The sequence below is a fragment of the Lontra canadensis genome, unplaced genomic scaffold (assembly GCF_010015895.1).
Source record: "Lontra canadensis isolate GAN:19392208 unplaced genomic scaffold, GSC_riverotter_1.0 scaffold23, whole genome shotgun sequence".
Lineage (NCBI taxonomy): Eukaryota > Metazoa > Chordata > Mammalia > Carnivora > Mustelidae > Lontra > Lontra canadensis.
In genome coordinates, this window is record NW_022631017.1 from 18,846,287 (window position 1) to 18,867,150 (window position 20,864).

The following is a 20,864-nucleotide window of genomic DNA, read 5'->3' on the forward strand; positions in this document are numbered from 1 at the left end:
AATATTATGTGAAGAATTGCACATTAACTCATTCAGTCTACATAACCTTGTAAGTAATGTTTGATGAAAGTATTAATTCTGTCATTAAAAAAAAAAAGACTAATACATGTTGATGTAATTTCATTTAGCCATGCAGGCTTTGCAAGTATATTATCATCTATATATTTTTTTATAATTAACGATGGTGCTGCTATTTTCTTCCATAATTGGTGCATTTATTGAGAGATTTCCCACTGTTTGACTAATGCATTTCTTCCTCTATACTTTTTCCCTGCTGGGTCCCCACAGTTATGACGCTCAAAATTTATAGAGTTTAGATTCCTCTTGCTGCTATTTACATTCCTACTTACTGTTTATTCATAGGATCAAGATGGAGAGTTCTATGTTGGAGTGAGCTTTTATACAGATGATTAGCAATGGGACTCTGAGAACAATCACTTATTTTTTTGTACCATTAATGGATTCAAAAACAAGGCATACATAATACTTCCTAACACCACAAATGGGTCTCCTTTATGTGCAGTGTTGACTGCATGATAGCATTGAAGGAATGTTTCATCAGAAGGCAGTTCAAGGTTTATGAATCTGGAGTCATAGGCAATGTTATTTACATTCCACTTTTGCAACTCCGGTGGGTATTGTGAATTTAGAATATGCAAGTTAGAACAGACTACATTCTCTCTTTTTTAATCACCGCCAAGACTAAGTGCAAATGAAGATTTGACAAGGCTGGATTACCATTACAGCCCTTATATGGTACCCAGCATGCCTTAGGAAACAGAAGTGTTATGCAAACAGTTGTCATGAATTTATTTTCTTTTTCAATGCCTGGTGGAAATGTACGCTGTGCAGCTAAAGAAATGCAGTGGGAATAATGATCATTCAAGGAATCTTCAAAGTGAGCTACAGGTATTTAATTTAAAAGCACACTAATTTGAGAGTTAGTATCCTGACAAGGAATATCATAAAAGCACAGTGATGTTAGTAACTGAGGGTTTTTTAAATCCTTTTCTTCAAAGCTTGGCTTGAAAAAAAAAAAAAAATTGTTGAATCTCTGTGTGGAAGATCATCAGGTCCTTTCATAATGTTTTACTCCAAACAGTTGATTATCATTCCACCTGAGGGAAGACACGAAGGACGAAGCTGAGTTTAACTCACCATTCCTCTTTTGCTTTGTTAGATCTGATGAGAGACTTGATAGCTATCGAGGTTTTCCTCCTCAATATCAAATGGCACTTCTTGACTTTGGCAGCTTTTTTCTGGTTGGTTGGTTGGTTGGCTGGCTGGCTGGTTTTGTTTTTCTTCTCTTACTCCTTAGATTTGTACCTGTGTGTTAACTGTAAAGTTATAAGCACAGATTAATGTAAGATTATTTGAGATGACCTAAGTTCCTTGCTTTTATAACAGTGATGCTTTATTTTTATATTTGTTCCCCATTATTTTAATGTACTTTTTTCACCCTTTTGCCAGTTATATAGGTAACTGGGTATGACAGAAAAAAAGAAAGTCATGTTTAATTTATAATCCAGGTCAATTTGGGGTAGTAGAACCCTAAACAATAGTCAAAATCATGCATTGTACAAGTGAGGCATCAGAATCCCAGACAAGAGCTAGACTTAGATAGGGGACTACAGCTGTTTGGTTTGGAGTCAGATCTAAGTCCAGAATTTAGTTCAGTTGACTTGGTGATGAGTTATTTTTCCTCTATGTCAATCCCTTTTGTTTTATTCCCAACCTGTATAATGACATTTGGGCAGATCCTAACAGTAAACCCTTTGTGTGGACTTTGCAAACTTGCTGGTTGATGAATCCAAGAGTTAGTGCACATGACGATATAATTTATCCTTCAACTGCGCAGATGATATCCTGTGAATATGGCTTGATACCTCCACAAAATCATTGTTAAAAGGATTGTAGCTATCTGTGAATCTACAACTTCCATAGTGTTTCTTTGAAATATACCTGAAAATGTCAGTCTCACTGTTAAAGACAAATGCCAGATAGAGTAACACAATTATAATTGCTAATTAGAATGCAGTATGATTCTTTTTCTCTCTCTCTCTCTCACCACTGTGCTTATGTTTATATATCCTGTTTTGCTATTCTAGGTTTGTGTGCTGGAGAGGCAAATATTTGACTTCCTTGGATATCAGTGGGCACCTATCCTGGCAAATTTTGTACATATTATTATCGTCATTCTTGGTTTATTTGGAACTATTCAATATAGACCTCGTTACATAACAGGAGTAAGTACCTTTCCTGCTTCCTTAAAAAAAGAAAAATTGGAGTACTGATGCAAACTACAAATGTCTTGAAAATTTATATGTATATCTTCTCCTTAAAGTACTATTAGGTTGTTTTCCTAGTTTCAGATCACATTTACAGTAACTGAAAATGTCAAGTTTAAAACACTTGACAGTGAACATAATCAGATTGTATTTTCATAAACTACACTTCCAGTAAGTATTTTTTTTAATTAAAAACAGAACTATGCCCCTATATTTCCAAACTATAAGATTGTGTCCTTTGATTTAACAGATTTTGAGGGGAATCTTCCCCATTTTCAATAATCATATTTTATAAATTGAATAAATATAGTTTAAAATCAATACAAATGAGTATGTAGCTCTGATGTCAAAATATTTACATATATTGGGGTTAATATTTGATACTTTTGAAAGCTGGAAGAATCTAGACCGTAGTCTGTATATTTTCCTTAATTCTCTTTTTGCTTCAGAGGAAGTATTTTGCATCTCCACTCAAGTTAAACTTACTTAACATAAAAGTGAAATCCAACTGTGTTGCAGTTGCTATGGGAACCATAACTTAGAATTTTTTACTTTTGTATGTGCCTCCGATCTCAGCTATAGCTCTTCATTAATGTAGATTTTTTTTAGTTTCATATTTTTTCTCTTCTATTTTTGACAAAGGAAAGCCTATAAGCATTTATTTAAAATTATAAAGCAATTTTATGGTAAAGGAATATATATATAAGCTAGTGCAGCTAAAACTCTGCCTTGTTCAACACAAACCAGCAAGCCTTCTCAGGTTTCACAAAGGCCTCCTTCACATAAAAGATGCTCTCTCCTGACCTGCTGTCCCAGTCATCTGGAACCTAGATAAAGCTCACTGGGACTGAAACAGACAATGTTGTGACAGCTGGACCAAGGGATCCACTGTCTGGCTAAGGATGAGTGAGAAACCCATAGCTTTCTTCTCTGGGTGCATGCCCAGAAATGAGTCCATGTCCTCTCTAAGGGTATATAGCCATGTAAATCATGTAAAAAGTATGATGTGTTTTGTTGCAGGGTGAAGTTGTCAATATACAAGATATGATAGGACCATTCACTTTCTTATATAAATTGTAATATGATCCAGTATAGGGAAAATAGTACGGTGTTTGGGAGTAGGTCTTCCAAAGTCATAATATCAGGACTGAAATCTTGGATCTGCCATTTTTAAAAAAATTTTAAACAAGCATGACCTCACCAATTTTTGGTTTTCCTACTTTAAAAATAAGAGAATAATTTTATTATCTCATAAGCTTCAATTAATTAGTTATAAGTCATTATAGGAAAGATTTTTTTTTTAAGATTTTATTTATTGATTTGACAGACAGATATTACAAAGGGGCAGAGAGGCAGGCAGAGAGAGAGGAAGGGAAGCAGGCTCCCCGCTGAGCAGAGAGCCAGATGCGGGACTCGATCCCAGGACCCTGGGATCACGACCTGAGCTGAAGGCAGAGGCTTTAACCCACTGAGCCACCCAGGCGCCCTAGGAAAGATTCTTAATTTAACTGTTCTCTCTCATTAGACTTTGAGGGTCCTCTGTGATTTTATGTGTATAAATAATGTTGCTCTAAGTATAAACTTATAAATATGTCATCTCTGTTTCTGATAAAGATCTTGGAATAAAAATCTAGATGTGGATCAAAATGTTCGAACAGTTTAAAAACTCAGAGTTTTGTTGGGAGGAATAAATGGAATATCCTGTAAAATGTCCTTAGCACAATGCTTGGTATTTAAAAAGTGTCAATAAAAGTTAGCTATAATATTTTTCTCGTTTTGAATTTGAAATGATATTAAATTATATAGACTAGTGATAGAATGGCAAGCCATTGAAAATAGAGCAAGGTGTTCTAAGTTAGTGATTGAATGATTTTTTTTCCCTTTTATTCCAGGCTGCTACAACTCTTTAAACAATTTTGTAGAATTTCTATGTATCAAATTATAATCCCGTCCCTTTAGATAAAACACATACCCACAAATCTTCTGAAGAAAGGCTGTTCGCTCTAACATGAGATGAGAATTAAGATGCCAAGGGACAGCTTTAAGATTGTTAGATATTTTATATAGCTGAGAGTGTCTCTGAAATCTTTCTGAGGTCTTAACAATGGGTCTTAGAGCAACATCTTTGCTTTGATCTCAACTTGCAAACAGCATTCTGAATTTGATCTTTTCCTTGAGAGTGTCTTACTTGAAAAACCTCTTGCCAGTTGGAGATTCTGTAAATGTGAAACCTTTATTTTCCAACTCTGAAAGTACTGAGCTGGAAATAAATTCTTTAAATTCTGCTTAGAAACTGAATTGGTCTCTCTTTTGCTCATCCCTCTCTTATAATTATCATACTATGTGTGGCTAAAAGGTGGCAAATAACACAGTCAGCTGTTGCTTGGAAATCCACTTAGCCAGATCCACAAGTTGATAGGTATATTTTCTCTCTTCCTAGTATCGCAGCCAATGGTCAAGCTCATTGTTCTGATAGTAATTTACTATAAATCCTTTTTTCCCCAGTCCTCAAAAATCACTTCCTTACTGTCCTTCCTGTCTTCATTGAGAGTCTCCTCATAGCCCTTCTGGCCTCTACCTGTTACCTTTTCGTAAAACTAATGCTGTGTTTTAGGTTTATATTATAGTATCCTTTCAGTTTTGGTACTGATTTCTGGTCTAGCTATTTATTTCTGTATATTTTCTGTATAACAAACTTCTGAATAATCAAATTAATGGAATCTAATGTCCGTTATTCTATGTTAAAAGTCAAACATTGATTCAGAAAGTAGAGAATTTGACATAAAAATGGAGTTAATATTTTTAATTTGCCTAAAGATGACCAAAGGAATTAAAGAAAGTTAAAAGAAAGTTAAAAGAAATCTGAATGAAATTACAGATGCCAGAAATTGTGATCGTTGAAGAATCTGTGTTTAGCAGAAAAATGCATAACTGGGGCAAGCTGTAGTTAAAGATAATGTATTGTTGCACTTAGCTAATTTCCAAAAGCTCTCTGTGTCCTGGAGATTCAGATATGAACAGTGAAATTTATTTTTCTCTCCCCTAAATGTATAGGCCTTTATTATTTCTTATTGCTGTTTTATATTTTTGCATGATAAAAAACTCAGTTTAAAAATAGAAATACACTCATAATTTCAAACCTAAAGTTATTATTAATATTTCTGCATATTTCCTTTATGTATGTGCAACTGAAACATGCCAGATTCTGTGGCACCTGAGAGGCTCAGTCATTAAGCATCTGCCTTTGGCTTGGGTCCTGGAATGGAGCCCTACATCTGGCTCCCTGCTCAGCGGGAAGCCTGCTTCTCCCTCTGCCCCTCCCCCTGCTTGTATTCCCTCTCTCACTATGTCTTTTTCGGTCAAATAAATATAAAATCTTAAAAAAAAAGAAACATGTCAGATTCTTCTACATTTCAAATAGGTCTTCATCTCTTTTAACATTATATCAAACAATTTTAAATTCAGATATTCATTTAAACTTTTACACTCTTATTATTTATCATACTATATAATAATACATAACATATGTTATGGGTTGTTATATATTATATACTAGTGATTTCCTTGTTTTTATGATAAATAATTCCATATAATCATCTTCATAAAAATACTCTCATCTTTATTTGTGATTTCATCCTTTAGAAGAAATATCTCAGTATAATGAAATAATATGAACAATTTTAAGGTTTTTAGTATATAATTGGGAATTACCTATCCAACATTATTTTACTGAATTATCCTTCCAGAAATGTACAGCAGAGTTTATTTTACTGCACTGTTCCTGACCCTGAGTATTAACTGTTCTCACTTTTGTCAGTCTGATAGGAGAAGAAAATGTCAATTATGTTTTGAATTGCATTTCTTATCTTGACAGAGTTGGACTTTTCATATGTTCATTAGCTATTTTCCATTTGTATATCCTTTTTGGAAGGATTGTCTTTTGGTATGGATTTACATTTGCTTATTTTTTTCCTTTGGAGTCTTAGTGTTTATCATAACAGTTTTTATGTATTGATATGATAAAGATATTTATCCTTTAAATATCATCAATTTTTATTTTGATGTTTATTATTTGTCTCTTGTTAAAATGAACTCCCTGTCCCTTTGTCTCTTGTTAAAATAAACTCCCTGTCCCTTTATCTTCTATTGCTTTACAAATTATAAAATTTAGGGGTGCCTGGGTGGCTCAGTTGGTTAAGTGTCTGACTCTTGATTTCGGCTCAGGTCATGATCTCAGGGTCTGTGGGCTCAAAAGTTATGTCAGTCTCCATGCTCAGCAGGGAGTCTGCTTGAGATTCTCCCTCTGCCCCTCCCACACAACTCTCTCTCTTTCTCTGTCTCTAAAATAAATAAATAAATAAATAAATGATTTTTTTAAAAAATTATAAAATTTAATTATCCTTTTGAAAAGCATAATGATGTCTTCATTGAGTTTCGTTTACTAATCTTTTTTTTCCTAAGAATGAAGACAAAATATTTAAAAATTTAAAACAGGTTAACTGGAAAAAGAACTCAACAGTAGCCTTTGAGGGTCTCTGACATTTCAAGGAATATAATATGTTGAAGGAAAATGATTTCAATTCTAAGCAAAGGAAATCTGAAGCCAGAAACCATAGGAAGCTGTGTATTATAGAATTCTTGACAACATCAAATCCCCCCCCAGAAAGGCCTAGTTAACTTTTGCAGAATGATTTATAAATCATTCACGGATGGCTCCCATGAAAGCATTTCCTCATGTTATAAATGGAACGGACCAGCCCATCTTCATCTGGACTAGGATGTGATGGGATATCAGTTTCTTAATGACCAAAAAATGTTAATAAGTTGCACTGCTCTAAGTTGTCTAAAGTAATCTGAAGAGTGTGCAAGTTCCTAACTGCTAAAGGCACAGGAATTTTCTTGGTGACATTACCAGAATATGGGTTTCTGAATGGCCAAAAAGATTTCTTTCCTTTTTCCTTCCTTCCTACCTTTTTTCCTATTTTCCTTGCATCCTTTCTTTTTTCCTCTCTTACTACCCCCACTTTCCATGTTTTTTTTTCTATTTAAGTTATTTTGACAGAAAATATAATACCTTTCTTAGCTTGGACCCACTGGTTTGATCAAGGAAACCCGGTCCTGAAACTAGAAATAAATTTAAAATATCTAAAAATCCACTACTCTGATTTCATAAAAATAAAGGAGAGGACAGCATACCAGGATCACAGTAGTATAAGAGTCAGTTTTTTTTTTTTTTTAACCACTTCCATTACCTTCTACAGATGCTCTTAGACATCTTCCTCTACAGTTCCTAGGAACCTCATATTGATTCACACAATTTCTGTCCAAATTCATATGCCTACCTAGGAAATAGCAGAGTTAGTTTATAGACCCAGGTCCTTTTAACTGCCAAACCCATGCCTTTAACCCCTGTACTGAAGTGTCACTTAGGAGCACAGTACAGAGGACCACAATCTATCTAAGAAATGAAAACAAGTTTTGTTATGTTATTGGAAAACTTAAAATCCATCATGGCAAGTTGGAGAGCATTTAGATTTTAAATTGTGATCTGCCATCCTTTATCAAGGATTATATTTTTAGTTTTGTATTTAGTGAGCAAATGATCTCATGTCTCAAGAATTAAGAACAGAAAACACTTAGTGATGGATTTTTTTTTTCTTGCAAAAGAACATCATCATAGGGCATCCTTAATTTCCAGAAATAGTGATTTGGAATGGTGTTTTTTCTTTTCTTACAGCAATCAGCATTTTGATGATGATAATTCATATATAGACACATCTGTATATATCCTATAATTTATACCTAATATATATCAACTGAAGACAAAGTATCTCCTCCCACATTTGTTATTGGTAAAGAGCTCTAAAGAATTGATAAATTTGTGTCTATGTAATTGAAAATAAAACCATATTATGTATTACCCATATCACTTGGCAAAATATGTTTTAATGTATGTTATCATATCTAGTGCAGAGGTTTGTCACGACATCAGTTTAGACTGCAATAGCTAATCCTAAAATTAAATGAATAGGAATGATTGGAATAGTTTCCTGTTTTATCAGTGAAAAAGCAAAAGATTAAAATAATGTGGTTAAAGCTAATTTGACAAAATAGGGTTGTGATGGTTAGAAAAAGAACCCAATGTTCATTCATCCTTCTTCCTGGTGTTTTAAGAATGATAAAGTAGAGTGTCTGGGTGGCTCAGTAGGTTAAGTGCTTGTCTTCAGCTCAGCTCATGATCCCAGGACCCTGAGATGGAGTCCTGACTCCTGTGTCAGGCTCCCAGCCCAGCAGGGAGTCTGCTTCTCCCTCTGCCCCTCCCCCCTTGTGCTTGTGTATGCACATTTTCTCTCTCTCTCACACAAAAATAAATTTAAATTAAAAAAAAAAAGAATGATAAACTATTAGACTGTATCATTATATTCCTACTCATTCTTTCAAATTAATAAAATAATTGAACACCCTTTTCAGTTAATATATTGAAGTTTTAAATGTTAATTTCTGACCATTTTTTAAGAACAACAGCTCCATTTGGGCCGCTCTGTTTCCTTACAGCAATTTTTAAAAAATAAATTACGTGTGTTTCTCAATGAGTATTGATTTGTGAATTGACAGACATCCTTCTTCCCATTGAAGGTGAGGGCACAGGATAAAGAAGACAACAAAAGAAGCAGTTTCAGACAAGCTCACCTGCTTTGACTTCCTTGATTTTCTTCTCCTTGAGCTAACATAGTAAAGAAAAGTAACATCTTGTCATCCAGTGAAGACCTGAGAGCCACAGAGTGACCAAAACACCAGAAGACCTGAGGTGCCTGGGTGGCTCAGTCTGATAAGCATCAGACTCTTGATTTAGGCTCAGGTCATGATCTCAGGGTCCTGAGATAGATCCATACCCACCATGCAGCCTGCTTAAGGGTCTCTCCCTCTGCTCCTCCCCCCTCTACTGTGCCTGTGCTCTTGCACACTCTCTCTCAAAATTAAATAAATAAATAAACAAAGGACAGATCTAAGGCCCATTTTTAAAAACATTCTGATATGGCAATTTGGGAAATATATACACACCTTAGAAGATCTATGAGAGCAGATAGTTACATACTTAATTTGTATGGGGGAAAAAAAAACTTCTCTAAATTTTTCAAATTTACTTTTTACTGATAACGGGCCATGAGTTGAATTTTAATGGCTCATGGAGCTCAGGTCCTGACAGAGATTATAACCAACAGTAATAAATGAGAAGCACTTTGTATGTCTTATTTCTAGGTCATATGTTTCCTTATGTTTTCACTTCTTTATATCCTTTAATAATGTTACCTCCCTAAAAATTTGTACACTCCTTGCAGTCATTTCTAGAAAGTTATTAATCTATGTTCAAGCAGTTGCCTTGCCTCTTTCATTCAATTCAAAATTCAATTCAATTCAATGGAGAAAAAAATATCCAAAAGAAAACTTATTGCAGCTAAAGCATTAAAAATTCACACTTTCTGTGTTCAGGACAGAAAATCAATGTAGATTAGAGATGAAGAGACTTGAGGTAGTAGTAAATTAACAATGCTTCTAATGACTTAGAGTAGTTGTGAAAATAAGTCTTTTCCCATAAGCCTGGGAGGGAAAAGAGAAAAAAAAAAAAACATCATTACAAGTTTTATGGATTTAGCCTGTAGTCCTAAAATAAATGTAATCATGCAACATGGTAAATGCAATTTATTCTCAAAAGGATGTGTTCCCTTGGGGAAGTGTGGGCCATTTGTTCTACAAGAAGATAGTCTGTGCTCTCTTTCTGGAGTTAGGCTGTGACTAAAGATTTATAAAATGTAGCAAATATAAGTAATTACATTTTGACAATCTAAATTCATGTTTGTAAATCATCTAATAATTTTGGGGAAAATATTTTGAAGAGGAAACATGTTGTGATATATATGTGTATGTATTACTTTCCTAAAAAAAAAAATCAAGTTTGTTTATGTCGATATTTTACAAAACCAAATACTAAAATTGGCTTTACAATAAAATAAAAGTTTCTTACCTCTCTCCCACTGGTCCTAATCTCTTTATAGTTATTCTGGAATACATAGATTGATCTATATGTATATCATCTATATATGTAGAGAATATACTTTAGAGAGTATGTAAAAGCAAAGAAATCATTTTAACCTAATTTACTTTTGGATCATACTTTGTTTTTACCACACTTCACCTCCTGCCAAAGTATCTGGTTGCCTTTATTTTTTCTTTTGTAAAAGAGAAATGGAGTTTTTGTTGTTGTTGTTGTTGTTTGTTTTTTTAGCTATATCTTAAATACATTTTTAATTCTTGATTCATTCTATATATTGCTTGGTATCTATTTTACTGTTATTTTGGGAACACATTGCTTTCCTGTTTGAATTTAGACCATTTTCTTCATATTTGATCATGATATTACCTGTAGCTTTTTATTTTAATGGTATGCTCTTCTTCCCTGGAGAATTCTCTCATAGTACTCTCTCTTTTTGCTTTTACCTAAATTGGTTGCTCTCTGAGCCTCTTAGACATCTATCTTCCCTGCTCTGTTCTGTGAGTTAGATTTATTCTTTCTTAGATGCAATGTGCTTTCTTTCTGATACTCTTCACACAACTTCCTGAAAAGGCATGCTGGCAAGGTAAACTTTCTGAATTTTTTCTACCTTTACAGTTGAGTAATAGAGTAATAGTTTTGTTAGATGCAGAATTCAGGATTGAGAGGCACTTTTCTTTAGGACCCTGAAGTCATTGTTCAGTTGCATTCTAGGGAGTAATGCTCCTGATGGGAAGTCTGATATCAATCTTTTCCTCATTCTTTCATAGATGATTTTAAAAGAAGTTCTTGAAATACTCATTTTATCCTTCTTGTGTTAGCATTTCAAGATGAGGTATCTAAGTGTGGACATAATTTAAAATTTTATAGGTCTTTTAATTTGAAAAGACATTTATGCCTTCAGCTCTGTACTTTGCATGTATCATTTTGATGATTCTCTATGCATTTGAACATTTGCCTTCCTTAAACTCAGATCATTTCAATTAACGGTTATTATATATTATAGCTATTTGTTTATTTACTTAATTATTTAAAAATCTCTTTTCTTTCTCTGGAAAGATAAATGTGTTTAGCTGGTTCTAAAAGTCAAAGTCATAGAGGGATTATCCCTGTTCTCTGGCCCACCTCCCCCCGCCCCACCTCTGGCCCATTTTTAACACTTTTGTTCACATGTTCCTTCCTCAAGTTTCCAGAATTCTGCAAGTTTGCAGAATTCTACCTAACAGTTCAGCTTCCTTTGTGTCTGTTCACCCTGCCACATGGACAGTGAGCTGGCAATTTTTCCACTCTGCTTATTAATCAATACATGTATGTCTGGTCTTCTTCTTCCATCAGTTGGCTGAAATATCTCTGCTGTTGATGTTCTGCTCCTAATAGTTGCAGAAGTGTACACGTTGTATGTTCAGCTTACCTTTTTAACCCAAAAGCATAACAATAAACATTTAACATGTTTTACTTTGGGATCATTTTCTTTTTATCAATGAGATCTGAGAGGATGACAAAATGTTGTGCAAAGATACAGAAACCTAATGACATCTATTTAATTTTATAGTCCCAGATTGCTCTTTGAATATGTTAAATCAATTTATAATTACTGTAAAAGATCCAAATCTTTGCCCATTTCTTGAGATGTTTATTTTCTAGTTAGTTTCTATTTATAGGTATTAACATCTTTTGATATTATAGAATTAACCTGTCACCCTTCAATATGTGTTAAAAAAATTCTCTACATCTCTCTTAATGTTTTGTTTTTTTGTTTTGGTCCCATTGACTAAAATGACTATTATTTAAATTTTTATCTCAGGAAGTATTTGTATTTTCTAAGTTTACTGTCTCGGTAATGAAGATAGTGAAGTTATACATATAATATCCTATATTATTTTCCAAGATATTTATTAATATTTATAGTAAGCTTTTAATTAATCTGGAATGTATTTTAGTATTTAATATTAAGTAGGACACCAACATTATTTTCTTCCATATGGGAAACCATTTGTTCTACCATTTATTTTCCCAAATAATAGAAATATCTTATTTGTTTATATTAAATTATGAAATGTACTGGATTTTTTCTCATATTTTTTCTCTGTTTTCTTCTATTGATTTATTCGCATCATATGTCACTACCTAATTTGTGATTTTAATGGGTTTATAGTATTGTGACAAATGGTAAAACAAGTCTGCTCAATATTTTACTTGTTCTTACCTCCCTTGGCTATTCTCCAGTTTTTATTCCTTAATGTTAATTTAAAAGTCATTATATTCAATTCAAAACAAAACAAAACCTATTAAGATTATAATTAGAATTGTGGGTTTTTTTAAAAAATTAATTTGACAGAGGGGTAATTTATGAAGTTCAGATTTCTCATTGAGAATTTAATGTCATTCCATTCTAATCTGTCTTATTTTATTTTGATCTTCAGTTCAATAAGACTTTGTAGACATTTTCATATAGATTTTGTGCCATTGTTGTTAAATTTATTCATATATGTTTTGTAGGTTTTATAACAATTGTGAATAGAATATTATCCCCTAAGTTTTTATTATTAAAATGGAGAAAATATGTGTCTTTGGCACCTTTTTCATGTCTGAATTCTCTTATTAATATAGTGAAGATTTTCTAGCATCTCTTGGTTTTTCAGGTAATATCTTTAAAGGGAAAATTTCATTTATGTCTAGTATTAATAGTATTTATTTTATATCCTAATGTATTCATAAGATTCTCCAAGAAAGTGTTAAATCTAAAAGACAATAGCAAGAATCTCAGTCACTTACCTGATTTTAAAATTAAAGATTTTAGTTGTTTTGTTATTTATTGTAAAATTGCTATTTAATAAGTAGTCTTTATTATAATTAAATAGTTTCCTTCAATTATCAGGAAAGGCAATATATTTTATTAAATGTTTTTGAATCTACATTAATATGATAATATTTCCTTTTTTTAAATTTTAGATGCATTCAGATAGGTTAGTAAGTGTTCTTATATTAACCCAACCTTCCTTTCCTAGGCTTAGGAATAACTTATATAACTTATTTATTTTGTAATATATTATCCTTTGCTTCAATGGCTGTATTCTACTTCTAATATTTTTATTTATACTTCTTGCAACTTTATTCAAAAATTAGATTGATTCATAGCTTTTCACCTATAATATTTTGCAAATATGCAAGCTTCAAAGAATAAATTGAGATTTCCTTCTGTGATCTGGAACAGTTCAAATAGGTTCAGAGATATTAATGTTTTCTAAAACTCATCTATGAAATAATCTAGTCCTGGTACTTTCATGAATGGTAGCAATTTAATCATCTTTCCAACCTATTCTACAGTAATTGGTCTTTTCAAGTTTTCCACTTCTTCCATGATTTTTAGTAATCTAAATTTTGACAGAGCATCTATTTTCTGGAGCTTACATTTTATGTTATTGTTGTAGACTTTCAGGAATACTTGGTTTCTTTCTTTTTAAAAATATCTTCTTTATCCCTGGGCTGGTCTCTTTCCTCATTCTTTTTTTCCTCATCTCATGTAGTATTATCCCTGAATCAAAAGGAAAATGAAAACAGATAATATCAAAGTCATCTCATTCCTGCTTTTGCCCTACCCCCCCTTCTCCCTCCACAGCAATAGGAAGAAACAGGGTCTTGGCAACCCAGGCACCACCTCATATATTTGCTAATCTTTACGGCAATGACTATGGCAAATGGATGATGTAGATTTATGACTTACCTTGATTTCAATTTTCTTAGCATGGTTTTGTGTGGTAAATAACAATTATAAACAATAATTTTAAAAGTGGGGAAAAAAAAGATTGGGACTGAACAAAGGATTTCCACTTTAAGTTATTTAATTCTGAAATACACTAATAGCTTTCATTTTACCATTCCAGCCAAGTTGACACTAAATAAAGAAGTGGTCTTTGGGAGTAGTAATTCCTGTAAAATCACTTCTGTGGAATATTCTTTATGCTATTTATTTCAAAATAAATCTTTCTTTGCAACGATAGCACAAAATATTCTGATGTTGACCCTTCAGGTGCCTTGTGAACAGTTTTCCTTGCAGGATACTTTTTGAATGCCCAGCTGTCTCTTTAATGGAATGGGTGTCATTTTCCTGGTCATCTCTGTGTTTTATATGTAGATATCTTGTCATTGGTTTTTGGCAACCTTGACTCATCTGGGAACTCCGTACACCAGAATGTGTTATCTAAACTCCACAGTTAAACCTCTGTCTGCCTAGACCTGTCATTTTCTGGAACACAATGGAATCAATTTTTTCTCCCCCACCCTCCCTTTTTTTTCCTTTTAGATGCACGTGTCTATTTAAGGAATTCATAAAAATAATGTTTTACTGCATGTATTGAAATCATTCTGTCTAGAATTTATTTGTATGGGGGAAAAGGCTCTTTGAATGAAAAATTAGCATGCATGTGCAAGTAGATGCCCCTTGGAGGTGAAGCTACTAGTTTAAATAATTTCACTTCATAGTAACAGTAAAATTGGGACCATGAGACATCTTATTTTAATTCTTTTGTCATCGTTTTGAAAGGTTGGTGTTTGATTAAAGGCTTAAATGCTTATATTTACATTTCAAGTTACACTTTCAGACTAGTTTTTGTTTGAAAACTTATAATGAGGCAAAATTATATTTTGACAAAGTTGTCATTCCATCATTTTAGAAAACCTTTGTTTCTCCCTTCTCATTCTCTTTTTCTTGTTCCTTTTCTATTACTATTTCATTATTATTATTTTAAAACAAGACATTTAATCAAAGGCTTTGGGGAGTGTGTGGACATTTTGAGAGGTTTCTAGCATGATGCTGTCAGCCGCAGACTTAGAAAAATTAAAATAATCTTACCCCCATAGCTTTAGGTCAGTCTAGAATAATCAGATGGACTGGCCTCTTTTGTACTGCTCACATGCATGGAAGAGTGCTAGCACCAGCTACTGTGGGAATGAAACTCACTGGTTTTAAGAAAGAGGCTAAAACTGTATCAATTTTAACAAATCTAATACAATTTTATCAAGGAGAAATTAGTGTCCTTTGTAATGTTTTTTATGCTCCTGCTATTATTGATGCATTAGGACTGAAAGTGAATGAATTACAATAAACCAGATAGAACACTTGCTTTTAGATATCTGCTACTAACACCTATTCCCAAGGCATAATATAATTAAGGCTTTTCTGAACTAAAAATATATGTAATGAACTTGTTTTTTAAAAAAAATTATTCTACCAAAGGCAATTTTCTGGTTTAAACTCACTGTTCTTGATAAAATAGTGAAAACGAATGAGACCTCAGAGAACATTTGCCATTCATCTGGTGATGGTTCTTTTCCTGTACCATGGTCACCCCCTCCATTATGAGAAACAGACTATCCATTATTATACAACCCCACTTTATTTGTACATCATTGTTAATATGTAAAGAATCACAGATTTATTTTTTGCAGATTTTAAAATTCAAAAAATTTTTGGCTTTTCAGTGTTACCTAGGTAATTATATCATTTCCCCAAAATTATTTTCCTTTTTTTTTTTAAACACTAAACACCTTGGATTTAAATTTGTTCATGATTAAGCTTCCACTTAGCTTTCACTTCTTGTAAATCAGAGCATAATGAACTCTGAACTCATTTTTTTTAGTTTGCTTTCAGTCATAATAAACTATATACAGAATATAAGTATAAATTTGAAATTTATAAAGCAAGAAACAGTGATAAAATGGAGTTGTTAGGCCAAAAAATTTTTTGGTTGTCTTTTCTTTTAAATCATATTTGAGGATTTAATTCTTTAGCTCTTGAAAATATTTTATTCTTTAATAATATTTTCATTTTACCGTTTTATTTAGCTATATGTGTATAAATAAATATCTAACTAGGAAGTATTTATATCATAGTTGGTTTATAGGAATATTTAAAAATTCAGGTATTATCAAGAAGATGCAAAAAGTTCATGAAATACATGATGCCAAAATTATACAACTAAAAATTGCATTAAAATTGGGTTACATGCAAGTGGGAGAAGTTGTATACAAAATAATGGCAGTGTTCTACAAAAATAAGATAGACTCTGTATCTAAATGACCTCACCAAAATGCCACTTTTTCCACATTTTCCAGTGTGATCTGGGAATAAGTTATACTGCAGTGAAGTAAATATAAATTAATTTAGACCTTCCCCACAAATATTAGGAGCAATGAATAAAATCAAGAAAATCAGAATTATTTAGGAGAAAAATATTTCACTAAGATCTAGTCCTTTTGGGACTTCCAGGTATGCCATGTCATCTGCTCTAACATTAAATGTGCCTTTTACACAATTGCAAAAATGTATATACTCTGTGTAGGTAAATCCTTTGTGGTATGATTTTGTTCAAAGTTGAGGTATATTAAAATTTTTAAGAGTTTATTTGAGCAAAAGTCAATTCAAATTGAGCACATCCCATCTAGCAGATAGAAGGGAGCACCAAGGAGCTGTATAAAAAGAAGGACTTTTATAGGCAGAAGGGAGCAGGAACAAAAAAGTTATACTAGGCAGAAAGAAAAAATGTAGGTTACATTCCTTTAGGGGATAGAGGTCTATTAGGCAGATAACCCAACTTGTACTATCAGGCAATTCCTGAGTGACTGTTTTGAGATTCCATTTCTGGGAGAGCTAAAGCTGTAATTAGGGTCAATTTTCAGTTTGGTGAAGTCACTTACTGTAAGTGACTTCATTTGAGGCCTGATGTCTTGTTTTTATTCCTTTGCACTAGATCAAACCAGCACTAAGACAACTTTTCTTCTGTTTCTCTCTTTCTGTCTCTTATTAATTGTGTGCAGGGGTTACTAGATAATGATTAGACCTGAAATAATTATGATAATAACAATTACCCTGATGTCTCATATGTAACAATATTCACTATAATATATATAAATTGTCATATAAGTCTTTCTCATGGTCTCTTAAGGTAGAATGGTAAAAATTAAGTTTACAGAGGACCACTGATGCTTAGTGAAACTAAGTAACCTTCCTAGTACCTCATATTGCTATTATGTAGACACTTTGGATTTGTCATAAATCTGTCTTCAAAGTTCTTGCCTTTTCTTCTAGATTATGTTGCATCTCCAGGGAACGAAAAGGCACAAGACAGTGAACCATATATAGCTTATGACCTAGAGCACACACACAAAGTACAAATGCCATACTATAATTACTAATATGGTTCTGGTGTCACTTACCAATTCCTACAACCTAACCTGTCCCTGCAATCTTGAACCACAAATGATATCTGCCCAATTCTTGCCTCCTACTTTGCTACATTTCTGCCTTCTGTGCTTCTGTTCACATGCAGCTGAATACGGAGTGATTACTTCTGATTTCAGAGCAAAAATGGGCAACAGTAAAGAATTTCTAGCATTTAAATTTCCAATTCCTTGAGGTCTAGCAAAAAATTATTAAGAGACAGGTTCACGAACTCTATTTGTACTGCTCTATTACTGCTCCCATTTTGCCCTGAACAGATCTTCATAGGTCTGTAACTGTTGTGTCACTCTCCTCCAGTGTAGACAAATTCAGCTAATACCTACTACACAATGCAGTGTTTGCTGACTTGCTGAGGTTATAGATTTAAGAAGTCTGGCTCTGTAGGTAGAAATAGAAGAGCACCCTGCTGAGGATTTGTCCCATTACATAGAAACCCTTTACTTTCATGTCCCATTGTGAGATCCTATGTCACTGGCCCCAACTATGGATAAAATACTTTGCCTTCTCCCTTCTAGAATTGTGTTGGTTTTTGTACACTTGCATGTGGGTTACACCGTGGCAATTACTTTAATTTTTTTGAGTTTCCTCATCTTTTTTTTTTTTTTAAGATTTTATTGATTTATTTGACAGAGAGAGATCACAAGTAGACAGAGAGGCAGGCAGAGACAGAGAGAGAGAGGGAAGCAGGCTCCCTGCCGAGCAGAGAGCCCGATGTGGGGCTCGATCCCAGGACCCTGAGATCATGACCTGAGCCGAAGGCAGAGGCTTAACCCACTGAGCCACCCAGGCGCCCCTAGTTTCCTCATCTTTAAAATGGGGATGCTGACACTTACTCTAGCTACCAAGAGGAGGCAGAAAAAGAGACATAAAATATAAAGCACAAATATTTAGAATGATACAAGTAGAAGGGGTACACAGTATGTCTAATAAATGTCATGTCTATTAAGGAAATTATGTTTTTCTGCAAAATCAAATTCCAAGTGAATTTGCAAACAATGTCCTGGGGTTAGAACCTGAAAATACTGCTAAATGACTAGCCAAAGAATTCTTTTCAGTCTCATATATTGTTTTGGATTAGTATTCAGACTACAACTCAAGGACTACTTAAAACATTATTTTCTTCATTGTATTTCCATGTAGCAAGTGATATTTTTCTTTCCTCTTTTACTCACAAAATTAGCCACTTCATTGAACTATCTGAATATTTTCAACTTCTCCAACATATTAAATTTGAAGGGCTGTAAAAAATCTATTAAAAACATAAAAGATTTAAGTACAGATTATGTTATAACCCTCATATACCATTTACTCTTTCCTTATACTTCCATTCTGTGAATAGCCTGTTCTTTTAATGCTGCTCTTCATTTATATCACGCTAATATATTTGATTTCACAATTCATCCCTAGTGCTCCTGTTGTTAATAATTGGAAAGTTATAGGGTATTTGTAATTATATCCTTTCAGGAGAAGAATAATTTTAAATGGTACATATTATAAACTCTTTTGTATGTAGGAATATAAGGATGACATCCATCGAATACGTTAGAAAGTTAGGGAAATAATTATATTGATACTCAACTGGTTATAGATTCACATATCAGCATATTTATAGCTCTGATATCTGGATAGAAGAAGAAGGAAATGGAGATTGTCCTCAGAAAACTCAGGATGGATGCAAGAGCTCTTATACATGTTACATATAATACATTTTTCTTTTTCTTTTTTCTTCTTTTAAAGATTTTATTTATTTATTTGACAGAGAGAGATCACAAGTAGGCAGAGAGGCAGGCAGAGAGAGAGAGGAGGAACAGGCTCCCTGCTGAGCAGAGAGCCCGATGCAGGACTCAATCCCAGGACCCTGAGATCACACCCTGAGCCGAAGGCAGAGGCTCAACCCATGGAGCCACCCAGGTTCCCACATTTTTCTTTTTCTATTGTTGGCTATGCATCTTTTCTCAAAAAATATTCAGTGGATGTATTTTTTAAACTTTGTCTTCATGTGCAGTTGTAGAGTAATAAGCGGAAGGGTGGCAGCTTTTTTTTAGGTGAAATCAATTTTAGATTGCTGGGCTGGATAGATTTTGGAATTATTTTGGGATTAGGAAAATTTTAAACTCTTCCATTGAATCTATATTACTTAATGTAAAGTTTCAATTATAGAACATTTTATATTAAAACCACTTTTAGTATCTAGATTATTTTTCACAATATGAAGTTTCATTTATGAGGTGTATTTGTAAATAGTTAATTGCTGAAATCATTCAAGCCCCCTACTGCTTTTATTTTTGTCAGTAATCAACAGTCAAGGAAACTTTGACCTTTCTGTTATTATATTTAGATTTTCATCTTTTTCATACATTTATGGTTCTGATATATAGTGAATATGGACTCTTTTTTTAAAAAAAAATTATTTATTTATTTATTTAGTTGACAGAGATCACAAGTAGGCAGAGAGGCTTGCGGGGGATGTGCGGGGGGGAGCAGGCTCCTGAGCAGAGAGCCAATGCGGAACTCTATCCCAGGACCCTGAGATCATGACCTGAGCTGAAGGCAGAGGCTTAACCCACTGAGACACCCAGGCACCCCTAAATATGGACTTTTAATTCAATCTTATATTCCAGGAAATAGTTGGATCAAAATACAAATTGTTTGGAAGAGATACTCTGCCATTATATCATCATAAAAATAATAAAGCTTCCCTTGATTTTTTTTTTTAACTTCCCTTTTTCTTTTTTGACTCCCCTTTCTTCTCTGAAGAGACCTATCAGGATTTTTTGTTAATCCTAGTCATCTTCCTAACATCATCTAACATGCACATTATAACCACAAAATGAAAGTAAATTCAGAGCAGTTACTTCCCTGGGCAACTGTGTTCTTGTTTTCAGGATTATTTGGACTTGCTTTATTCTTTGGCTTTGGAAGCTATAGGTCTGCATCTTAAATTTTTGGTACAGCAAGAGGATGTTAAGCCAGTGGTGTGGGAAAATACTGCTCATAAATTAAATAAAACAATTTTTTTATAGAAGAAAAATGCCCTTCTAAGCTAAATGATTTAATAGTAAGCTTTAAAAAAAAAGTTTTGGTCTTTATAGGTTCATTTTTCCAGAGATTCCCTTAATACTTTAATTCCTTCCAATTCCAATTGTGTATGGTATTTATTTATGTATACATAAATTTATTTATTTATACACTTATTTTTTCCACAATTAAGAGGACTTGCACAGTATAAACCAGTCTTTTCAATTAATTTGTCTTTGAATCCTTCCAAGATGGGGAGCATGTGTAG

The 20,864-nt window shown here is 33.2% G+C and overlaps 1 protein-coding gene across 5 annotated transcripts in view; it reads left to right on the forward strand.

Moving 5' to 3' along the window:
- The window catches only part of NKAIN2 (sodium/potassium transporting ATPase interacting 2), a 1,000,598-nt gene that overhangs the window by 468,344 nt on the left and 511,390 nt on the right, over positions 1-20,864 (forward strand). For all 5 annotated transcript variants that reach the window (XM_032862439.1, XM_032862440.1, XM_032862441.1 and 2 more), the window contains one exon: positions 2,109-2,246. In XM_032862439.1, coding sequence (XP_032718330.1) covers positions 2,109-2,246 — 138 coding nt within the window. The remainder of the gene's footprint in view (positions 1-2,108; positions 2,247-20,864) is intronic.